Source organism: Stegodyphus dumicola, chromosome 8 (assembly GCF_044657685.1).
Source record: "Stegodyphus dumicola isolate Sdum_Otavi_A_Nest chromosome 8, ASM4465768v1".
Taxonomy (NCBI): domain Eukaryota; kingdom Metazoa; phylum Arthropoda; class Arachnida; order Araneae; family Eresidae; genus Stegodyphus; species Stegodyphus dumicola.
In genome coordinates, this window is record NC_140775.1 from 170,150,457 (window position 1) to 170,170,609 (window position 20,153).

Below are 20,153 nucleotides of genomic sequence, written 5' to 3' on the forward strand. Positions count from 1 at the left end.
ACATATTAGCTAATATTCAGTAATTTTATGCATTTGTAACTTTTTGAAATATATATTTTTGACTTATATATAATAAGGTATTTTACGTAATTTAAATAAAATAATTATTTAAATTTGAAATTCTTCTAAATGTTTATATTGCAAAATGTGTAACTTATATTTACTATTTTATTTTTTTTAACAATTAAAATTGTATTAATTTTTCACTGTATATTCCGTTTCATTTTTCTTCCTTCTTCCTCTCCTCTTTCTAATTCAAAACAGACTATTTTTTAATCTTATATAGTAACTGAATCTATACATAAGTTATAGAGTTTTTGATATCTTTTCCTAATTTAGTAATAGATGTTTTCCTAATTTAAATAATTTTTCTTTGAAAACGATGTTATAAGTAGTTTAGTATAGTATAGATGTTATAAGTTTTAAGTAGTATAGATGTAAAAAAACTCACATAGTATAGATGTTATAAGTTTTAAGTAGGTGTACGATGTTCAAATCGATTAATTATTGATTGATTAATGTAAAGATATTTCTACGAATTTTATTTATCAGTGGGGTTATTTCCATGTGAGCATATATCTATGTGAGTTTTTTTTCGTGTGAGCATATTTCTAAGTGAGAATTTTTCCATATGAGCTTTTTTCTGTGTGGGTATATTTCTATGTGGGCTTTTTTCCTGTGAGCATTATTCCTGGGAACTTTTCTCCTGTGGGCATTTTTCCGATCATCGAAATATGATACCTAAAAGTTTTCGCGGTTGCAATACTCTTTTACTTCGTACAAGGAAGTACAAAATATATTTAAATTACTACAAGTTACATTATTTAAATTACTTAATCGTATCACACTGTGTTATATATAAAGCTATTACGCCACTGTGTATAAGAAAGGTACGAATTTTTCTCATGTCGAATCTATAAATCCTTGATGAACCTTGTCTTCGAACTAAAATTCAGGTATTCATATCGCTTATATTAAAGCTTTTACATTTCTTTTTCAAATTAGTGATAGTAAAATATTACAATTTATTTATTTAGCATACGCAAAATACTATATAAATAACAAACTGATTCCTTTTTTAAATGGATCTCGCATATGAAAGTTAAGTCACTAGAAAAACTTATTCTTGGTAAAAGAACTGCTGTATGTATGCTTGAATTCAGTTTGGAGATTATTAAGAAGATGGAAGATTTTAGAATAGTTTCTGTCAGGTTCACAATAATCGCGAATCACATCAAATAGCGCTACGTCATTTAAAATTCCTGTTTACAATTTTAAAGTTATTGATAGGATGCTAATTTGCACTAACGGCTTGATAACACTCTGTGACTGTCAAATTACCTATCCCAGTTTTATATGTAAAGCTTATACAAAGTAATATTTAATCATAGACTTCCTAGACATCCTGTTTTAACTCGGATTGCCCACGACCAACTATAAGAATGGCCACGGAAGCTCAGGTGATTTGTATAGTTGTTCGTGGATTGCCTCGGTTTGACGGTATGGTCCCTGCAATGCGGTCCCAGTTTGTCATTTTGTCCAGGTTGTTCAGTAAAATTTTAAAAGTGCCGGATATATAAGAAAGTTAAATTAGGGAATATACAAGAAGTAAGAATTAAAATATTTCCTCTATTATTAAACACTTACTATTGCCAATCTAAAAATTTTGCATATAGAGCTAAGAATTTTTTAATGTTGTCTAACTGCTTTCCCCCAAAATTATAGGCCTGGGTTTGGTCCAAATGATGGGGCTGGCTGCATACTTGGTTTTCCTCATGTGTAACATGAATGCTAACCAGTTGCCCGTAGAAATCTTCCACGTAGGCCTTCCTTCCCTTAGGCAGATAGCACTCATGTTCTTTCCCATATTAAAGTAAACTAACATAACCCGAAGCGAGTAAACTTTCAGATGTATACTTTATAAGGTTTGGTATACTTTGCAATGATCTAATAGTATCCAAACACTTTGTAGATATTCAACGAATGATTGCTAAGTCTCAAATACCCCTTGAGCCTTGAGAAGGGGGGTAAAAGACCCACTTATTCAAAACTAAGGCACTCCTATTGCTTACAAATCAGCCAGCACTTGTGTGAGGTAACTAAAAGTAACAGTCAAATACAGGGTTTGTTCTAGAAGTAGTAGGACTGATTTTTTTCCCGCCAAAACGTGGTGAAGGAGGGGGTATTACTGCCCTGGTAAGGTAGCGGGGGATCTTAGCTACCAGTGAACCAATCGCCAGTCATCTCCAACCCTTCACGGAGTGTAGATCGTGTTACAGGTGAACCCCTTTCAAGGTGCCTTGTCCTTTTTACAGTGAATTGTTTGTTAGAGCAGCGTTAGGCGGTGAAGTTTTGCATCAAACTGTGTAAAACTGCAAGTGAGATCCATGACATGATCAAGACTGCTTATGGGAGTGATGCCACGGGTCCATCAAGCGTTTTTGAGTGTTTTGAGTTGTTTCAGGGGGGGAAGAGAGCAAGCTGAAGATGAACAATGGTCAAGACGCTCTTCAACGGCAAAATGTGACGAAACCTTAGTGAAAGTGCGAAATCTTTTGAACTCTGACCACATCAGACTCAGAAAACGAGTCGCCCTCGTCTGTCTATTAATCGCTGGACCATGGAGGCTCCATCATGGCATCCAGCCATACCGCCTTTGCTGCTATGGACTTCTTGACCAAACATGGCATCACCCAGCTTCCCAGTCACCCCATAGCCCAAATGTTACTCCTTCAAACTTCTTCCTCTTTCCCCGACTGAAAAGGGTCATGAGAGGGCGGCATCCCGACTCGGCCCAGGCCGTTCAAGAGGCCGTAACGACGGATCTGACAATTTAAATTCAATCAAGCTAGTAGCTGAAGGCTACGCAAGTGACTTAAAGCGAGCTTGCCTTGAACTTAACTAGAGTGGAGATTCAATATCGGCGACTGCAATGCAAAGCATAACTTATTAGCATCCTAGCAACATGGCCTCTAGAGGTAGAACACGCTCTGACTTACCATTTAAAAACCTCATCGTAAATACCGAGGGTTAATTTGTATTCTGGCGTGGAAATAGAAGGAAGAATTGACAGTAAAGAGCTAAATCAACTGATTAATTAAAACATTAAAGGAACTAACTGACAAATAACTGATTAATTAAGATATTAAAGGAACTGCACAACTTCTAATAATTTCAAAGTGTGACGTAAGTCCCTATAAAACATTTTGTAAAAACGGGACTACCAATACTGACGGAAGTAAGCCCAACGGTTGACTAGGTGCAAATTATAGAGGACTTAATCGAGAATCGACGATCAAGCACCAAATTACTGACTTGATCGACCAATTTCTTATTGTTGAAGTGCATGGTCTATCAGAGAATGATTCATCTTCGATGCCTAACTTCCTTAAAGATCTTATAAAAAAAAATTTAATTTTTGATAATGTTTTGTTTTCAAAGGATTTTTGCAATATTTCAAACGTTTTGGTGGCAAAAATTTTATCTCGAAGACAAAATTTAATGCATTCTCATTGTTCAGTTACGCTTGCCATTTAGAGAAATTGCCAAAGCAAGATTCTGTGTTCATTAAAATTGATCTCATTTGCGAGAGGTAAAAAGAAATGAAATACGAATTGTTGATATATTCCACGAATTCGTAACAACTTCCAAAAGACCGCTGCAAGCGATTTCTTGCACGTGTCTATTAAATGAATCATTTCCAATAATTTTTATCACAACTATATATGACTCAGATCAATATCTAAAGAAACAAACCTTGTCACCAGTCTTATTCAAACATCATGCATGCATTACAAATCTTTGACTCTTAGAGCTCCATTTCTACTTAAATTACTTTTCCGCTTCTGTGCACGCGCAATTTGATAGCTCCTAGTACGTCACTTGGGAAATCAATGAAGGTTCACACTTAGGTCTCAAGTGTTTGTTATTTCACCAGCACACGCACCACACGATATATTTGCTTTCAGAAGCAATTTATTATTGGTAGCATTAGACAGCATTAATTATGAGAAAATGCGGCATAAATCCATATTAAGCATCTTAATTTTACAACTTACTTTCCTTTAGCGTATTGGCAGTAGAAACAAATATTTTTTTGTTGATTTGGGATTTTATGAAAATTTTAACTTTAAACAGTTTGTAGGGTCCACTTGTCTAACTTCTAAGTGACAACTGTATGTATAGTAAGTTCTTGTAGGAACTACACAGGAGAATGGTTAACAGTACCTCTTATTAAACTCTTTAGAATTTTTATATTTTAATAAATTTAAATATTCTGGCATTGACAATTAGGGGAATGAAGGCTTATAGGAAAGCATAAAATTAAATAAAATTGGTTATTTAAAATAAATATAAATCCCTACAAGTTGAACAGTTCATCTTTATTAGTTGCTGAGTTTTCTATCACTGTCTTGCTGTTAGAGCAGCTCGAACATCATACTAGGAAGTTAAATTTCTACTAAACCACGGTCATTAAATAACTTTTATAGCCAGGGCTGTCTTAACGTATGGGCCTTCTGGACACTTGCCGACAGGCCTCACGAGCATAGTGCCGCCTTTATAATTCTTCCAGCACACTGGTTTCCCGAAGGCCCATAATGCTCTAAAAACGGCTATGATTATAGCTTTATACGCTATCCTAAATATTTGAGATCCATCAGTGACCTACCAAAAAGTGATATTTCATTTAGATTCTGTAATTGAAAGGATTTGTTGTATTGGAATTTGATGATTATATAGAACCACGAAAACAAATACTTTTTTCTTGTGATAACAGAATGGCCATTGTTTTCCAATAGCAAAAACATTAATCCGTAGCAGCTTTCCTCTCTTTCTTCTGACCATGAAAAATTTCTCATCGTAGGGGTTCCCATCTTGAGCACCCCCAACGTATCCGAGACGAAATTCCAGAATATGCGACATGGTCTGTGTAGGCAGCTTTATAAGTCATATGATACAACTTTGTAGAAATGGTTAAAGTAGTATTTGTAGTATTTGTACTTTTGTGGGAACTTTCGAACATCAATTAAACATGTATTTGGAGATGGAAGGTACTGGTACCTTAAATTAATGTTTCTAAATATTTTTTGCTATTATATAGCGACATGTTATTTTTGTTAGTATTCTCTGCGGCACACTAACATATGAGATGCCAGCACTGCGAAAGTGTTAATTCAACCGCACACAGTTTTGCATTCAGCAGTGAGTTGTTTCTTCAGAGGTTGCATAAGGTGGCTTGCCTCTCTAGCTCTGACAAAACTTTTCCCTATACATGCAAACACTTACAATCTCTCAATTTAATCCCCTGCCATATCTGCCACTTTCTGCCAAGTTACTGGGGGGGGCGTCGTACACCATCAGCACATCCACATCCGTTGATATTCCACAGCAATCACAATGTAGCACGAATAATCTAGTCTTTATTGTGCAATGGATCCCTCGTACTGTTTTTTTTTTATTTTGACGAAGAGACTATAGTCCCACGGATTTACATAGGATGAGTACGTTGGGTGTTGCAGTAGCTTCCATCGCAACCGTCACAGGAGATCTGAGACAGGTCTAGCATTATGACACTGTGCATTATCATGGAGAATGATGGGATTCATCACCTGAGGATGATCTGAGTCAGAACTCAGGAGAAAGAGACAGCTTGTTGGCCGGGTATTACAGTACCTCATAACATCCCCGTGTCAGAAAATCCGAGAGAGTCTTCGCATTACATCTTGCATTGTCATGGCTGATTATGGGATCCGTTAGTATAAGTGTCATTGAGCACCTTGTAGGTGACGGTAATCGGGTTTCAACTACGCACAACGATATAAGAAACTTTCCCAAGGAACGGGTAACTACCAACACTGTTTTGAATTGAAGAGGTTTACCCCAAATGTGCTGTGCTCGACGATGTGCTGTGGATACGTGCCTGGGACATTTTACGACGCTGGCGACAACGTTTCGCTTCACATGCTCTGTCTCTCGCAGGACGAAGCACAGAATATACATCTGGGAGTTCTTCCCTTAAACCAACCAGTTAGATTTTCTGATGTTTCTTTTTACACATAATTGAGGGTATCTAAAAGGTCTGATAGCGGTTTAAGAGTTTACCCAGCTCTTCTATCTCGATAGAAAACTCTCATCCCCTCTACTACCATCAACCCTTCAAGGAGACTTTCTGCTAAATATTTTGACTGTATTCATGCTTCTAATTTATTTTACATTTACAAAATTAATGTTTTCTCTGGAGTTCGAACCTGGGCCTACTGATACAGCATCCGACACTGTTAACCACTGAAACAAGTCCTGAATATTCTGAAGAACCAAATAGCGGAGGAAGCAATTATCAGTTATGCTTTTTACCCAACTACTTCTGAAAAACAGAACTTATGGAGATAAAAGATACGAGAGACTTCTCTCATCAGAATAGAAAATAATGATGTATTTCTTTCAGTTTCACTACGAAACAAATTGAACTTTCGTGCATTAAGAAAATGAAAAGGTTAATTTTCTTACTAACAACGCAAATCTTGTATTGTGTCCAATAAATGCTCCCAAAAATAAATAAGTACTTTTTTTTAATCCTTTCCAAAATCACTTTTTATTAAGTGAAATTATTTTAATTACTTTTCTTAGCAGTAAGCATTTTACGACGTAGCTAGCGAAGGACGTAGGATACAGAAAGAACCAATAACATGAAGCAGTGTTCAGATTTCACTAGATCTCTAAATGAAAACTGTGTTTAACTTTCTTTTGTGAGAATTAAGAGTGATTGGTTAATTTTAAATTTGATGACGCAAGAGCATTTAAGATATTTTTATGAACTATTTTGTCAAAAATAGAAGCATAATTTTCAGATGGTTCTTTTTCTCCGTAGAAAATATTGTTTCTTCATTACTTTGTTTATTTTAGCTTTGTCTAGAGAGTTAAAAACATTTACACCAATTCCTAATATAATTAATGTTAATGTATTGGAATATGTTATTTTGATCTAGTGCAATACATAGAATGAAACTGATTGTCGAATGAATTTCTGAAATTAGGCCATACATTTTAGATAAAATGAAGACGTCATTTTTTGTTCCTCTGCTGTTATTCTTCACAGTGTTCGTGCTTGCTTCTACTTCAGGCCAGGATATACAGGACTTCAACGATCTGCACTGCATGGGAGTTTACGATCAAGACAAATTTTCTTATGTGAGCAGAATATGTGACAAGTGTTACGACCTCTTCAGAGAAGATGAAGTGCGGACTTTATGCAGGTAATTCATTCTTCCCCTCTACTATACTCAGATTCACATAATAGTAAAGTTAAGTAAAATTTCTGCAAATTATCACCAGAGATCGAAACGTTTTAGAAAAAAATCACTGATACATATTTAGCGTTACAGAGCTTGTATATGGGACAGACATGTAATATAAAACGTTTGCTGACAATTAATTTCCGTAAGCCGAATATAACATATAAGAAGTATATAACATTTCAGTATAATTGCCCAGGATTAAATATATAATGTTTATATACTCTCGTATGCAAGATTAGGAGAATTTGCGAAGTATCTTTACTTTTACGAAAAGTATTGAACTAAAGGTACTAATTATGTCGAAGAAAAATTATGCAAATATTCAGCCGTAAATATGTGAGCGTACACGTGCGTGTCCGCAGAGCTGTAATTGTGGAACAGCTATAAGCGCACGAGGGCTTTTCGGCGATTTGTGTGCTGTTATTTCTTCAACATATTCGTCATGTTTCGCGCAAGAGTTGGGTAAATTTTATAAGATATCAAATAAAATGAGTAGCCACGAACGTACGGAAGAGAATCAGACGGGAAGCTAGAGTGATATCGAATCTGGCCTTCTCGAACAGGCGCCGAATGTGCTACCACGAAGGCATGCTGGAAAGAGGGAATAAATACCTTATATACTTTCGGAGCGATACAGCTTCACAGAACTCACGTGAGCTGTATGCTTCCACTTGAACCAGATTTTCGAGATCTACAGTTGCTTGAAAGCTTCATGAGATAGGCTGCATGCCAAAAGACCTGCTGTTGCGTTCCACTGACTGCAGTACACAACACAGTGCGTTTAGCATTATGCCGACAACATGCGCCTTGGACCAGACATCAGTGAAGCAGCGTGAGTTTTATAGTTGAGCCGAGTCCAGTCGAGACACTGATTCTTAGCGTAACTATATCTGGAGAGCTTGGAACGCGATACTCTCCCTCCCTCATCAGGGAAAAGGATCATTACTGTGGTGGAGATGTAGCAGTTGGAGCAGGTTTTATGTTGGACGACCGCACAGCCTTCTAGTGTTTGATGAAAACTTCCTGATTTCTATGAGGTTAGAAAGGAAATCTTACAATCCAGAGGAACAGTTAGTCCTGAATTCCTGTAATGAACGTCAACGCTCATCCACACAGGGATCAGCTGGTCAACCGACGGTTACCTGGACAAATTAAGATATTCGCCGCATGGTTAACCAGCCAAAGAACATATCTGGGATACTCTTCGGAGGGAAATTTCATCTCGCTATTCCCTTATAAGAACCATCCCGGAGCTGAAAATTGACATGCTCCAAGAGTGGGATCGATTGTCACTGGGACTCTTCAGCTGCTTCCTGTCCATTATCCATGTCATGCTGCGCGACCTGTGTGACAGTGAGAGAGGATCATACTCCTTATTAGACATATTTTTGGTTAGTTATCACAAAGTGGATTTTGAGCATCTCTGCATACTGAGTTTTACTGATAGTCATGCGTACTGACCTTTGAAAGGCACATCTCTGTCTCTCTTATAAGTATAGATTCATACCATTAGATTTTCAGAAATTCAACATAATGTGCAAATTCTCTTAATTTTGCACAGGAGTGTAGATAAAATATAGCTTGAACCCAGACAGGAAATTTGCTGAAACAACTGCTGTGCTGTAGTTACTTGAACACAGTAATCTAATTGGAATTTAGGACCTGAAAGAAGACTGTCTCGAAGATAAGCAATTGCGTGGCAGTAGAACGGGGCTTTTGCTTACTATGTCCAAGTATTTAAATTTTATATAATTTTGTTAAGGTATTGTAATACTTTTCGGCGCATATTTCCCGCATCATGCTATTTGCAAGGTGAAATAATTGCAATCAGAAAACTTCAGATTACTCTTTAATAAAGTATTTTGCTATTAAAATTTCAAAAGTTAAAAACATTTTAAAACACGAAAAAAAGTTAAAAACATTTTAAAACACGAAAGATAAAAAAGATATACTGCAATCTAAGCTTGGCATGCCGATTTCAATTTAATGCCTGAAATAATTTTAAGCAGTTAAGGCGTGCCCGTTAGCTTAAAAGAAATTATCTTTTAGAAGCTAAAGGATAAAGAAACATGTTGTTTATACAAATAGCTGGACATTTACAATTAAATTCACTTCTCCGAAATGGCCAAGCCCATCGGTCTCTTATCCATCTCATCTCAGAAAACGTTGCCCAAGGTACACCACAAGGAGCAATTTAATTACATCAGCAAGAAAGAGAAAGTTCCATCCCAGTTTTGATAGAGAACATCCAGTGGATGAATCCAACAACCTCTCACTCCACTTCCACTACCATCAACTTCTCGAGAGGCTTTTTTACTGGACAGTTTGTAGACTCCATTACGCATAAACAAAACGCTTACAAATATCCAAGCTGTCTCCGAATTCGAACCCGAGGCTATGGCAACAGGCTTCCCTACTACCATGCCAGCAGGACACAGAATACAAAATCTTACCTCTAAAATGAACTATTCAACATAGTAAAAAAATTAAATTTCACTGGTATTATTTCATTGTAAATTAACATGACGGAAAGATACCTGTGAACTTAATTAATTATCAAAAACGTAACTTATAAAGTACTTCTCTCGCCTTTTTAGCACGCCTTCGTGGTGTAGTGGTCAGCACACTCGGCGCGTATTCGAGAGATCCGTGGTTCGAGTCCCGGCGAGGGCATTCATCATTTTTCATGTCTCCTGCTTTCAAAAAATCCTGATGTCTCTACAGTGGCGCCCGATCTAAAAAGGTGGTGAATGATGATTCTTCACCACCAGCATTTGGCGATTGGGTCCCCTAATCTCTAATCGCCCTTTAAAAAGGGGAAGTATATAAGGTATTTTTCCCGCCTTCTTATCATGCCTTCGTGGTGTAGTGGTCAGCACACTCGGCGCGTATTCAAGAGATCGGTGGCTCGAGTCCTGGCGAGGGCATTGCTAATTTTTCATATCTCTTGCTTTCAAAAAATCCTAATGTCTCTACAAACTATGCATTTATTTTAATGGTTTGCTTGCTTGCGAAACATGCAGCAAATGCTTCCCTGAAATGGTAGTGCTTGCTATTTTGCCACGACATGAAATCTCCTTACTGAAAACAATAAGCCCGTCTTCGATATTTTATAGATTGGATTGGATTGGATTATTTAATTATGGCAAAGCACACGAGGGCTATCTGCCTAAAGTAAGGGATGCCTTCGTGGAGTACTTCCTAAGGGAAACTGGCTCGTATACACGTTACACATGGGGAAAACCACGAAAACGCCCATGCAGTTCGTGGAATTCCAACCTCAGACCGAACTAGTGTTCAGCGTCTTTACCGCTCGGCCGCTGGTGAGCCAAGATTTTTTTTTTTTTTAATAGAACTTAAGCCATTTCAAGTAAGACTTTCTGCAGCATTTACTGTAAAATGTCATCTCTCTCTTTTATGTAGTTCATATGTTCAAAATATCTCTTTTTGTGTATTCAAATGTCATCTCTCTTTTATGTATTCAAATGTTCAAAATGTTCATTGAATTAAATGATAACGATAATCTTTAAATCTTTTCTGAGGAAATATCTGCCTAGAAAACATAGACATTTACTGATACAGGCATTCATAGATGTTCGAACAATGGTAGACGATCAGTGCATTGTCGGAAACGCTTTACTGGCGCGGTAGTGACGACACAAAACGCAAGAAATGAAGGACACAAACAAGCTGATAATATATGTTTATTATGCTTAGTGCAGCAAACCAAGAAAAAAAGAACAAAAACAGACGACCGTCATCAAAGAAGTTCTTCGAAATTTTATTTGAAACGTATCATTAACATGGGATCGGTAGGGGTGGTCCGGTGCATTAGCCAGCAAGATCGCCAGACCTCACTTGCATTGACTACTTCCTCTGGGGGTACATCAAGACATTGTGTACGAAACCCCCGTTAGAAGTGCTAAGGAACTAGTTGCACGCATCGTGACAGCTACTGGGGAAGTCCGGGATATGCCGTGACCTTCGAGATGGAAAAGGCAATGACACTTAATAAACCTGGCGGAGCTTTCCGTCCGATGTTATCGTCAAAAAGTCATCTGGATTTTTAAATTTTCGTCGGAAATATAACTTTATCATGTTGCTTAGTTAATTAACATAGCTGAAAGAAAGGAGGCTTTATATACATACACACTTTTTAAGCTTTTTACAGATATTTTAATCAACTTTGTGCATAATTGAAAGAACCGAAAAACAAACGAACATTTTACAAAAATTTAAACGCTGATTGAAAATTGCTACTGTCATGAAAACTGGGAAGGGGTTCTTAAGATAATAATTAATATTTTATCTAGGCTCAAGTATTAATTTATTCGCGTTTCAGAGCAAAATATATAACTATCAACTTCTATATCTCCAGCATATGTAAATGAAATACTATATAAATTAGCTAATAAACGTGATAAAAAAATATTTCATACAAGAAACATATCTAAATCTTATAACAAAAAAGCCTTCCAACATTCATATTTGAAATGAAATAACCTAAAAAACAACATACACAACTGACAATAAAAAAATAATAAAAAGCATATAAATGATAATCGTAATTCCCATTATCCTCAAATTTAGAAGCTAAAAATATGTACACTGGTGTACAAAAATTAAGGACGAAGTCGAAAAATTAGCATATCAACTGAACGAAGAGGCAGAGCGGACAGAAAGACCAATCAGGATATTAAGTAAGGGGATGTACCGTAGCACATACGCAGATATGCAGGTAGACGTAATGGGGGAGTGTCTGAGTAGTATAAAGCATGTTGTCCGTGTAAGATCAGTATTTCTGGCAAAGAGATTGCAGGCCGTATAGCAGTTAAAATCACACCGAGTTGCTGCCTCAGCGAGAAATGGCGAATAATCAATCTGTTAGACGACATCTGGATGCTTTTACCCGAGGTAGAATCATTGGGAAGTTGGAGGAAGGCCGCAGTGTGACAAGTGTGGCTGCAGAGTTCGGAATTGCTCACAGCATCGTTTCACGACTTTGGAGACAATTTCAAACTACAGGAACAGTTATCCGGGGGTTTAGTAGTGGTCGTCCACGAGGAACCACACCCGCAGATGACCGGTATATTGCCTTACAGGCCAGAAGAAACAGGCGGCAGACTGCGGGAGAAATCGCTAGACACACGACACAGGCGACTGGACGACCGATATCGCGTTTTACCGTAGCCAGAAGACTGCATGGTGGTGGTCTGTTTGCACGACGCCCTGTACGGTGTGTACCTCTAACGCCTGCCAATCGGAGAAGGCGTTCTCTGTGGTGCCGGGAACACCGGAATTGGAGAGACAATGAATGGGGGCGAGTACTCTTTACAGATGAGAGCAGATTCAGTCTGAGTAGCGATTCTCATCGCATACTCATCTGGAGAGAGCGGGGAAGCCGCAATCTTCCCTCGAACATCATTGAAAGGGACAGGTATGGAGGTGGCGGTGTTCTCGTTTGGGGAGGCATCATGCTTGGTAGTCGTACAGACCTTCACATCTTCGACGCAGGTTCAGTCAGCGGGACCCGTTATAGTAACGAGATTCTTCTTCCATATGTGCGTCTTTTTAGAGGTGCTATGGGTCCGCAGTTCCTTTTCATGAACGGCAATGCACCATGTCATCGCACAGTAGCTGCTGAACAGCTCTTAGAGAGTGAGGATATTGAACGTATGGATTGGCCGGCACGATCTCCGGATCTCAATCCCATTGAGCATGTATGGGATTTTCTAGGCAGACGCTTGGCAGCTCGTACCTTACCACCAGTAACGATTCCGGAGCTTCGATTCGCGCTGCAAGACGAATGGACAGCAATGCCTCAACAACTCATTGACACCCTCATTCTCAGCATGGGCAGACGCTGTGAAACCTGCCTAGCAGTCAGGGGAGATCATATCCCCTATTAAAGACCGGATGTTTCTTGCTGGACATTCATCACAGGGATGTTTCGGCCTTCAGTCGCATTGCGCTCCATGCTACTTTTTCAAAAAAGCTTCTTTTTATCCCTCTGATTTCTCTTTTAGTAAGTGTTGCTTACATTACTCATGTCCTTACGTATTGGGGATCTTGCGGTATTAACTGTGTTGATTTGGAAAGCTTTTTTACAAAGTTATATTGAAAAAAACCTTCTCGTCCTTAATTTTTGCACACCAGTGTATATACATCTGCATATGATTGAAAGAAATGGTTCTAAGAAACATCTGCATTACTAGTAAATATTGTAATCCACAATTATTGCATTTTTAATCATATAATATTTAAAAAAATATTAAATTTTACATTAAGGGAAAATTGCAGTTCTGTTATTTTTCTCTTGAAATTTGTAGTATATCTCTTGGTATGAATACGAATGTTGCAAATTATGTTTTTTAATTATTACATTTGAACACATTCCATTTTCATTGTTAATTTTTGTACATGCTTGTGATAGCAATAAAATTCAAGATAAATGGGAAAAAACTTTTTGTTGTGTGCTATTTAATGAAGAGCAGATTTAAATGTGCAGTTCTTACTATTCTGCATATTATTCAAATCATTTCTGTGCAGTATCCAAGGAAAAGTACCCAAAGGAATGTTATTGATTTGGAAAAATGAATAAAATGGCCTTGAGAATCTGCCATTGTCTAAAACAAGTGTATATAAATATATTTACATATGATCGAAAGAAATGATGTTAAAAATCATCAGCATTGCTGCTAATTACTGCACTTTTAACAGCTTGCTATTTAAAAAACACTAAATGATTTATTATTATTATTTTTTTTAATTGGAAATAGTAGTTCTGCTACTTTTTTCTCGTAACTTTCAAACACTGCATAGTTTATGAGTTTTTTTAAATACTGCCACATACACTAAATATGTCTAATAACTAATATAATGTTGTTTGTTAGGTTATCTCATTTCAAAAATATGAATGTTGGAAGGCTTTTTTGTTATAAGATTTAGGTATGTTTCTTGTATGAAATATTTTTTATCACATTTATTAGCTAATTTATATAGTATTTCATTTTCATACATTGCAGATATAGAATATAGAAGTTATATATTTTGCTCTGAAATGCGAATAAATTAATACTTGAACCTAGGTAAAATATTAATTATTATCTTAAGAAATCCTTCTCAATTTATCATGACAGTGGCAATTTTCAATTTTCAATCAGAGTTTAAATTTTTGTAAAATGTTTGTTTGTTCTTCGGTTCTTTCAATTATATTTATGCACAAAGTTAATTAAAATACCTGTAAAAATCTTAAAATGTGTGTATGTATATAAAGCCTTCTTTCTTTCAGCTATTTTAATTAACTAAGAAACATGATAAAGTTATATTTCCGACGAAAATTTTAAAATCCAGATGACTTTCCGACGTAACATCGGACGGAAAGCTCCGCCATGTTTATTAAGTGTCATGGCCTTCTCCTTCTCGAAGGTCACGGATATGCCCGGTATTTTCAAGAACATCAGATCTTCCATGTGCTGGAGATGTGAGGCTTAACATCGGGGTTCGGGGTCGTAATTTCGAATACCTTCTTTGATGACGATCGTTGAATATTTTTGTTCTTATTTCTTGATTTATGCTGTACTAAGCATAATAAACACGTTTCCTCTTCCTGTTCACGTTCTTCCTTTCTTGTGTTTTGTTTTGTCACTACCGTGCCAGGAAAGCCTTTTCGACCATGCATGGTTGTATGATTTTCCATCGTCTAGGTGTATTCTGTCTCTCCTGAAAGTTTGTAACGGATTTGCTGAAACACACTTTATATCATTTTGCCATTCGTGATCGAAATGGTAAAGTATATCAAAAGATTTATCTCGGCGAACAGGTTGACTGCAAAAGCTTTTTCGAGGTTTTTCCCACGTGTTACGCGGATAGGAGCCAGTTTCGTTAAAAAGACCTCTACGAAAGCATCTCTACTCTTACACAGACTCCTGTCCTCGCATGTTTCTCTGTAATCAAACAAACCAATCTAAAAAAGTGCCATTATGTCCGGAAGGACAGAAAAAGACATCATAAACCTCAAGATTTTAAACAGGATGCGAACCCTAATCCATTAGTGCGACAACCGAAATTCACGGACCAACACAATGAAACTGAACAGTATCTTTCGTAAAAGCTAAAGACAAGCTTTGAGCTTTAGTCTTAAATGGATATTATTACATTCAAATAGTTCACGCATATCTAATACCATGTAAAGATATTTAATAAAATATAATATTAAAATGAAATAATAGTTTTATTAGTCCAAAGGGACTTTGTCCCGGAAGACTATTGTTTTCGTTTTGCGATTTTGCGTTATTTTACTATAAGAGTCCATTTCATTTTTCAAACTGTTGCCGCCAAATGTCCTGCATTATATTTGAAGAAATTAAATAATGAAAAATCTGCATAAATGTATGTATATTTCTCGCATTGTGATAAGACAACGGTACATAGAGCCACCGAATTTTGAATGACGTAATCATCCTACGAATATGGGCATGTGGAAGACCGAATTTGAAATTCGGAATATGTTTTATTATCGATTTAATATTTTGTAAAACTTTAACGAATTTTTAATTAACAAACTCTACGATTTCAAACCGAGCAATGGCAACACTCTACGGGAGAGAGAGAAAAAAATAAAATAAAAAACTTTTTATCTCCAACGCGCGGAACTGTGTATAGGAAATTTTAAAGATGTCTCTTTTTAAAACCTTTTTTGCGACATTGCTATTGAACTGAATTTTATAGTTTATGTGGAAAGAACATGATATTTAATAAATAAAAGTAACACACAAAATGTTAAAAAAACGCCGCTTTGGACGTAATTTAAAATCTGAAACCTTTCATATTTTTTATTAATTATTTTTATTTATTTTTAATTTTGAGAGAACAACCTTTTTTTATTTCAAGTATAGTTTTCTTTGTCCTTCTATTCTATATCTCTTTCAAATTTGAAAATTATAGAGACATATCTCATGGCGACCACCTATTGTAAATGCCCACTTCTGAAAGCGTCCTGTCTTCTTAGGACGCAAATAAACACAGATATCAAGCATCAGCTCTCAAGCTGTTCACATTCGAAAATGATCATGCGCGTTTGGAACCGTAATTTCTGAGACAGGTTTCACTAAGTTTTGCTAAAAATTTTCTTTGGGACATTATAAAAAAATTCTAAAATTTGTCATATGGAACCTTACGCTATGTTTCCCAGCTTGCTTACATAGAGAATCACTGCACTTAGTAAAATTGCCTTTACAAAAACTGGATATAAGAAATTGTTGTTAAAAACATCACAGGATTAGGATTAAACAGATGAAGAACGCAGGGTACAACTGTAATAGCCCGAAGAGAATACGGAAATAAAGCAAGCTTTCCTTGATATACGAAAAATATCTCAAATTAATGACACCACTTACAGAACAAATTCTGAATTCTCTGAACCGAACTAATTCTCTAAAATAACTGACTTCCACAACTCAGTAGCGCTGCTTATATAGGGTGACCATCCTTCTGGAAACTTTGATAAAAATGGTTCCGACAGCCTTCAAAAAAATTCTTTTGGAAATTTCTAGAAAGTCGCCAAACATTAAAAAAAATACCAAAGGCCTCAAGTTGGCGATAAACATTGTCGCCAAAGTTTCTCAGGAGAATTTTTAATTTGTATTTCAACTTCATCTTGAAATACTATTTTCATAATTTAAACGCTGATTGATTGCGAATTACAAGATGTATAACTTTAGATGAGAAATAAACACTTATAAACACAATACGTGGCACAAATTCCATTAAATTAAATTTCACGCTAAAATTATTACAAAGAATTCAAATAAACAAATAAAAAAAATCCATTGTGGCTAACGCATGACTTCCCGCGATTTTTATGCTTTAGATAACAATGAGATTATCACTTCCGATTGGTCGTTTGTAAAAAAAAAATCTAATTTGTTATTCCAATGAACAGGAAGGTCTGCAACACGAAATTTTGAAACGAATATCATAATTTAATGTTCTTCTAATGTTACTTCTGTGGTTTTAAAAAATCTAAATTAATTTTGATCTGCCCGTACCCCCCCCCCTATATTTAGGTATCAGTAAACAATGATGGTTACTGATATAGTTTTCGGAATTATGTGCTGAATAGTAACTACCACGCGCTCCGGGATCAGTAAGATGTAAAGCAATAATGTTTTCGAATTTGCTATTTACTCCTGTGCTTCGTCATCATTAACAGTGCGCTGGAATAACAGGAGCATTTTTGGTATCATGGTTACAAGAATTTTGAAGTTCTGCAAATAAAAGGCTTTTATAAAAATAATTCCATTCTACGGATTTATATAAATAAATATCATGTCTAGATATAATCGAAACAGCCTTAAAATGTGCTGCATTATTTTATACTTAAAATTTTTATTATAGTGATTTTCTTTTTTTCCACGAAAATATGTTAATTGTTCCAAGGAAAGTACCACTTCCGGTTTACTATATATAGTCTAATATGTCGTTTATTGTTCTCAATCATGACTGTATATATTTTAATTACTAAATCTTAGAAGTTTCGGATTATATTGCTGCGTGCGTACGAGTTCGTTATGAAATGAATGCACAAGTCCGATGAAAAATGAACAAAAATTTTTTTATTATCACAACAAAAATGCTTAAATTTTCTCAAATTATCATGCAGTATTACAATATCTCACAGTAGTTATCTTTTAACTACTCAAATGTACAATAGAACGTAATTCAAAACAGCTAAAGAACGCTAATCCGCGATTTCGCTATAATCAACAACAGCAGTTTTCTGAACAACAACAAACTAAGCAACTACTAACTACAAACTGAGATGTTTTCCTCCTTTTATAAGATTTTAAAATCACGCGCTAGAATTTTCCAGTACTTTCTCGAAATCAAAAAGAGATATTTATTTATTTAATGCACGCGCTCTTGTATTTTCAATTTTCCGGCTTAGCTTTCTTTTAATATTCGTCACGCGCTGCACTGCGCGAGAAATAAAACCATTTAATTTATAATTAAACTAACATTAGCGTTTTAAATACCAAATTCGTAACAATATCATATTATATTTTTCCACAAAATTCTGTTCAGAGTTTCAAGTAAAGTATCCTTCCTGTTAATCAGTTTTAGCCAAAAATCGAATATGTTATGCCAACTTCTATAAAAGTTAAAAACATGAAAAATGATGTATTATATTTTGATATAGTTTTTCATTAAAACATTTTATGGCCTTCAATAAATTACCACTTGTGGTTGTCTATTAAAAACTATTACGGGCTTCAAGCAACTATCACTTCCAGTTGTTCAATTATAACCAAAATTTAATCAACTCATTCTATGAATGGAAAACATGAATTTTTATAAGTTTGATATAAGACTGATCGTGGGCAAAAAAAAATTATCACGCACATTCAGACAGCTAGACATTATTTGAATAATAGTAAAACCGTGCTGTTGGGACCCTAGTTCGTACTTAATTACTGAATATTTGCTATCGAATTTTCTGCGACTGAAATCATTACTCCCACATTTATGTATATAGGGTTGGCGAGAGGTAAAAAACCATGTATAATATTATAGCAAGGCAAGAAAACAAAATACAATGAAACAGATTAGATTGCAAAAATTTACAATAATGCATTGTCCAAGATGTACTGCGAGTAATTAAAAACAAGATAATTTTTATAACAGTATTAAAAAAAATTCAAGGACTGAAACTAGTAATCTGCAAAACACACTTTCAGTTTCTACTGATACGCGATAAGGAACTAAAACCAAAACAGTTCAGTTTTTTGCATTCACCAATAAAAGGACATATTTAAATCTTACAATGTTGTTAAATGTGACAATAGCTTAGGAAGCATCAGAAACTAATTATGTATCTATCCTCTGAAACTTATTCGACAACGCAAATCGTACAGAATTATTATAGGTACTTATGAATTCAAATATGCATACATCAAGGACTCTCCTTAAGCGTGTATTATTATTTTCATGACCTCTACGATATTCCTACAATGCATTTTGAAATGTATTTACGAATGTAGTTACCCCCGCGCCACGTAGTTCTATTAACCGGACAGTGCATTCGAATTGTCCTACGAAATTTCTCTGCCTTTAATATTGCGTTTTATAAAATCTTTATACAATGCAGTGGGTCAAGATTATATCCGTATTACTAATAGTAAAATAATCTTGATGTTCTGCTTGTCTGTTTATGCCTTGTCTCATTGTGAATAAGATTGAGATAGGAATTGAAGTTGTTTTTTATCTGAACTGCTCGACTTAATTACGCAACTGTCTAATCTCTTTCCTAGGTCCAACTGTTTCAGCAGCAGCGGCTTCAAACAATGTGTAGACGCCTTAGTACTGCAAGATGATCAACTGATGTTAGCCAAGATAATTGAAGAACTTCATGGATAATGAAGAACCTGATGATGTTCATTCCACTCTGGAACCAAAAAAAATTCACTTGCGTCAAATTTATAATTTATAATAAAGAATTTTTTCTGGTTGTTCTTGCGTTTCTTTTCTGTAATGCAGGTAACAAGGTAATAAGCAACAGCAAAGAAAACTTAAGTAAAGTCTAAAATAATCTAAAATGGTTAACGGAAAACTTGACACCTCAAAGAGAAGATTAGGAAAGGGGAAAACTAAGGCGAGAACTATAAAAGTTCCTAACATTTGAATTATTCTGCAACTGGAAGTTGCGCAAGAACTTTATCTTATGTCTAAAATAATCATCAAAATACAGAATTGCTTATTTCTACAAAACTTTAAATGAAATAAGAAGATAGGAAGTGTAATGCAAAGTGAGGTAGGGCAAATTTATTCTTACAACTTTTTAGCGGTACATTAAAAAAA

The 20,153-nt window shown here is 35.6% G+C and overlaps 1 protein-coding gene across 3 annotated transcripts in view; it reads left to right on the forward strand.

Annotated features, from left to right (window-relative positions):
• Positions 1-19,804, forward strand: part of LOC118182278 (crustacean hyperglycemic hormone-like) — a 42,201-nt gene extending 22,397 nt beyond the window's left edge. For 2 of the 3 annotated variants that reach the window (XM_085822735.1, XM_085822734.1), the window contains exons 2-3: positions 7,049-7,253; positions 19,607-19,804. In XM_085822735.1, the coding sequence (XP_085678861.1) occupies positions 7,054-7,253; positions 19,607-19,712 (306 nt within the window). In that variant the 5' untranslated portion in view covers positions 7,049-7,053 and the 3' untranslated portion in view covers positions 19,713-19,804. Of the gene's footprint in view, positions 1-7,034; positions 7,254-19,606 lie in introns of all 3 variants that reach the window. The other variant, XM_085822736.1, reaches the window with a different exon arrangement.
• Positions 19,805-20,153: the final 349 nt, after the last annotated feature.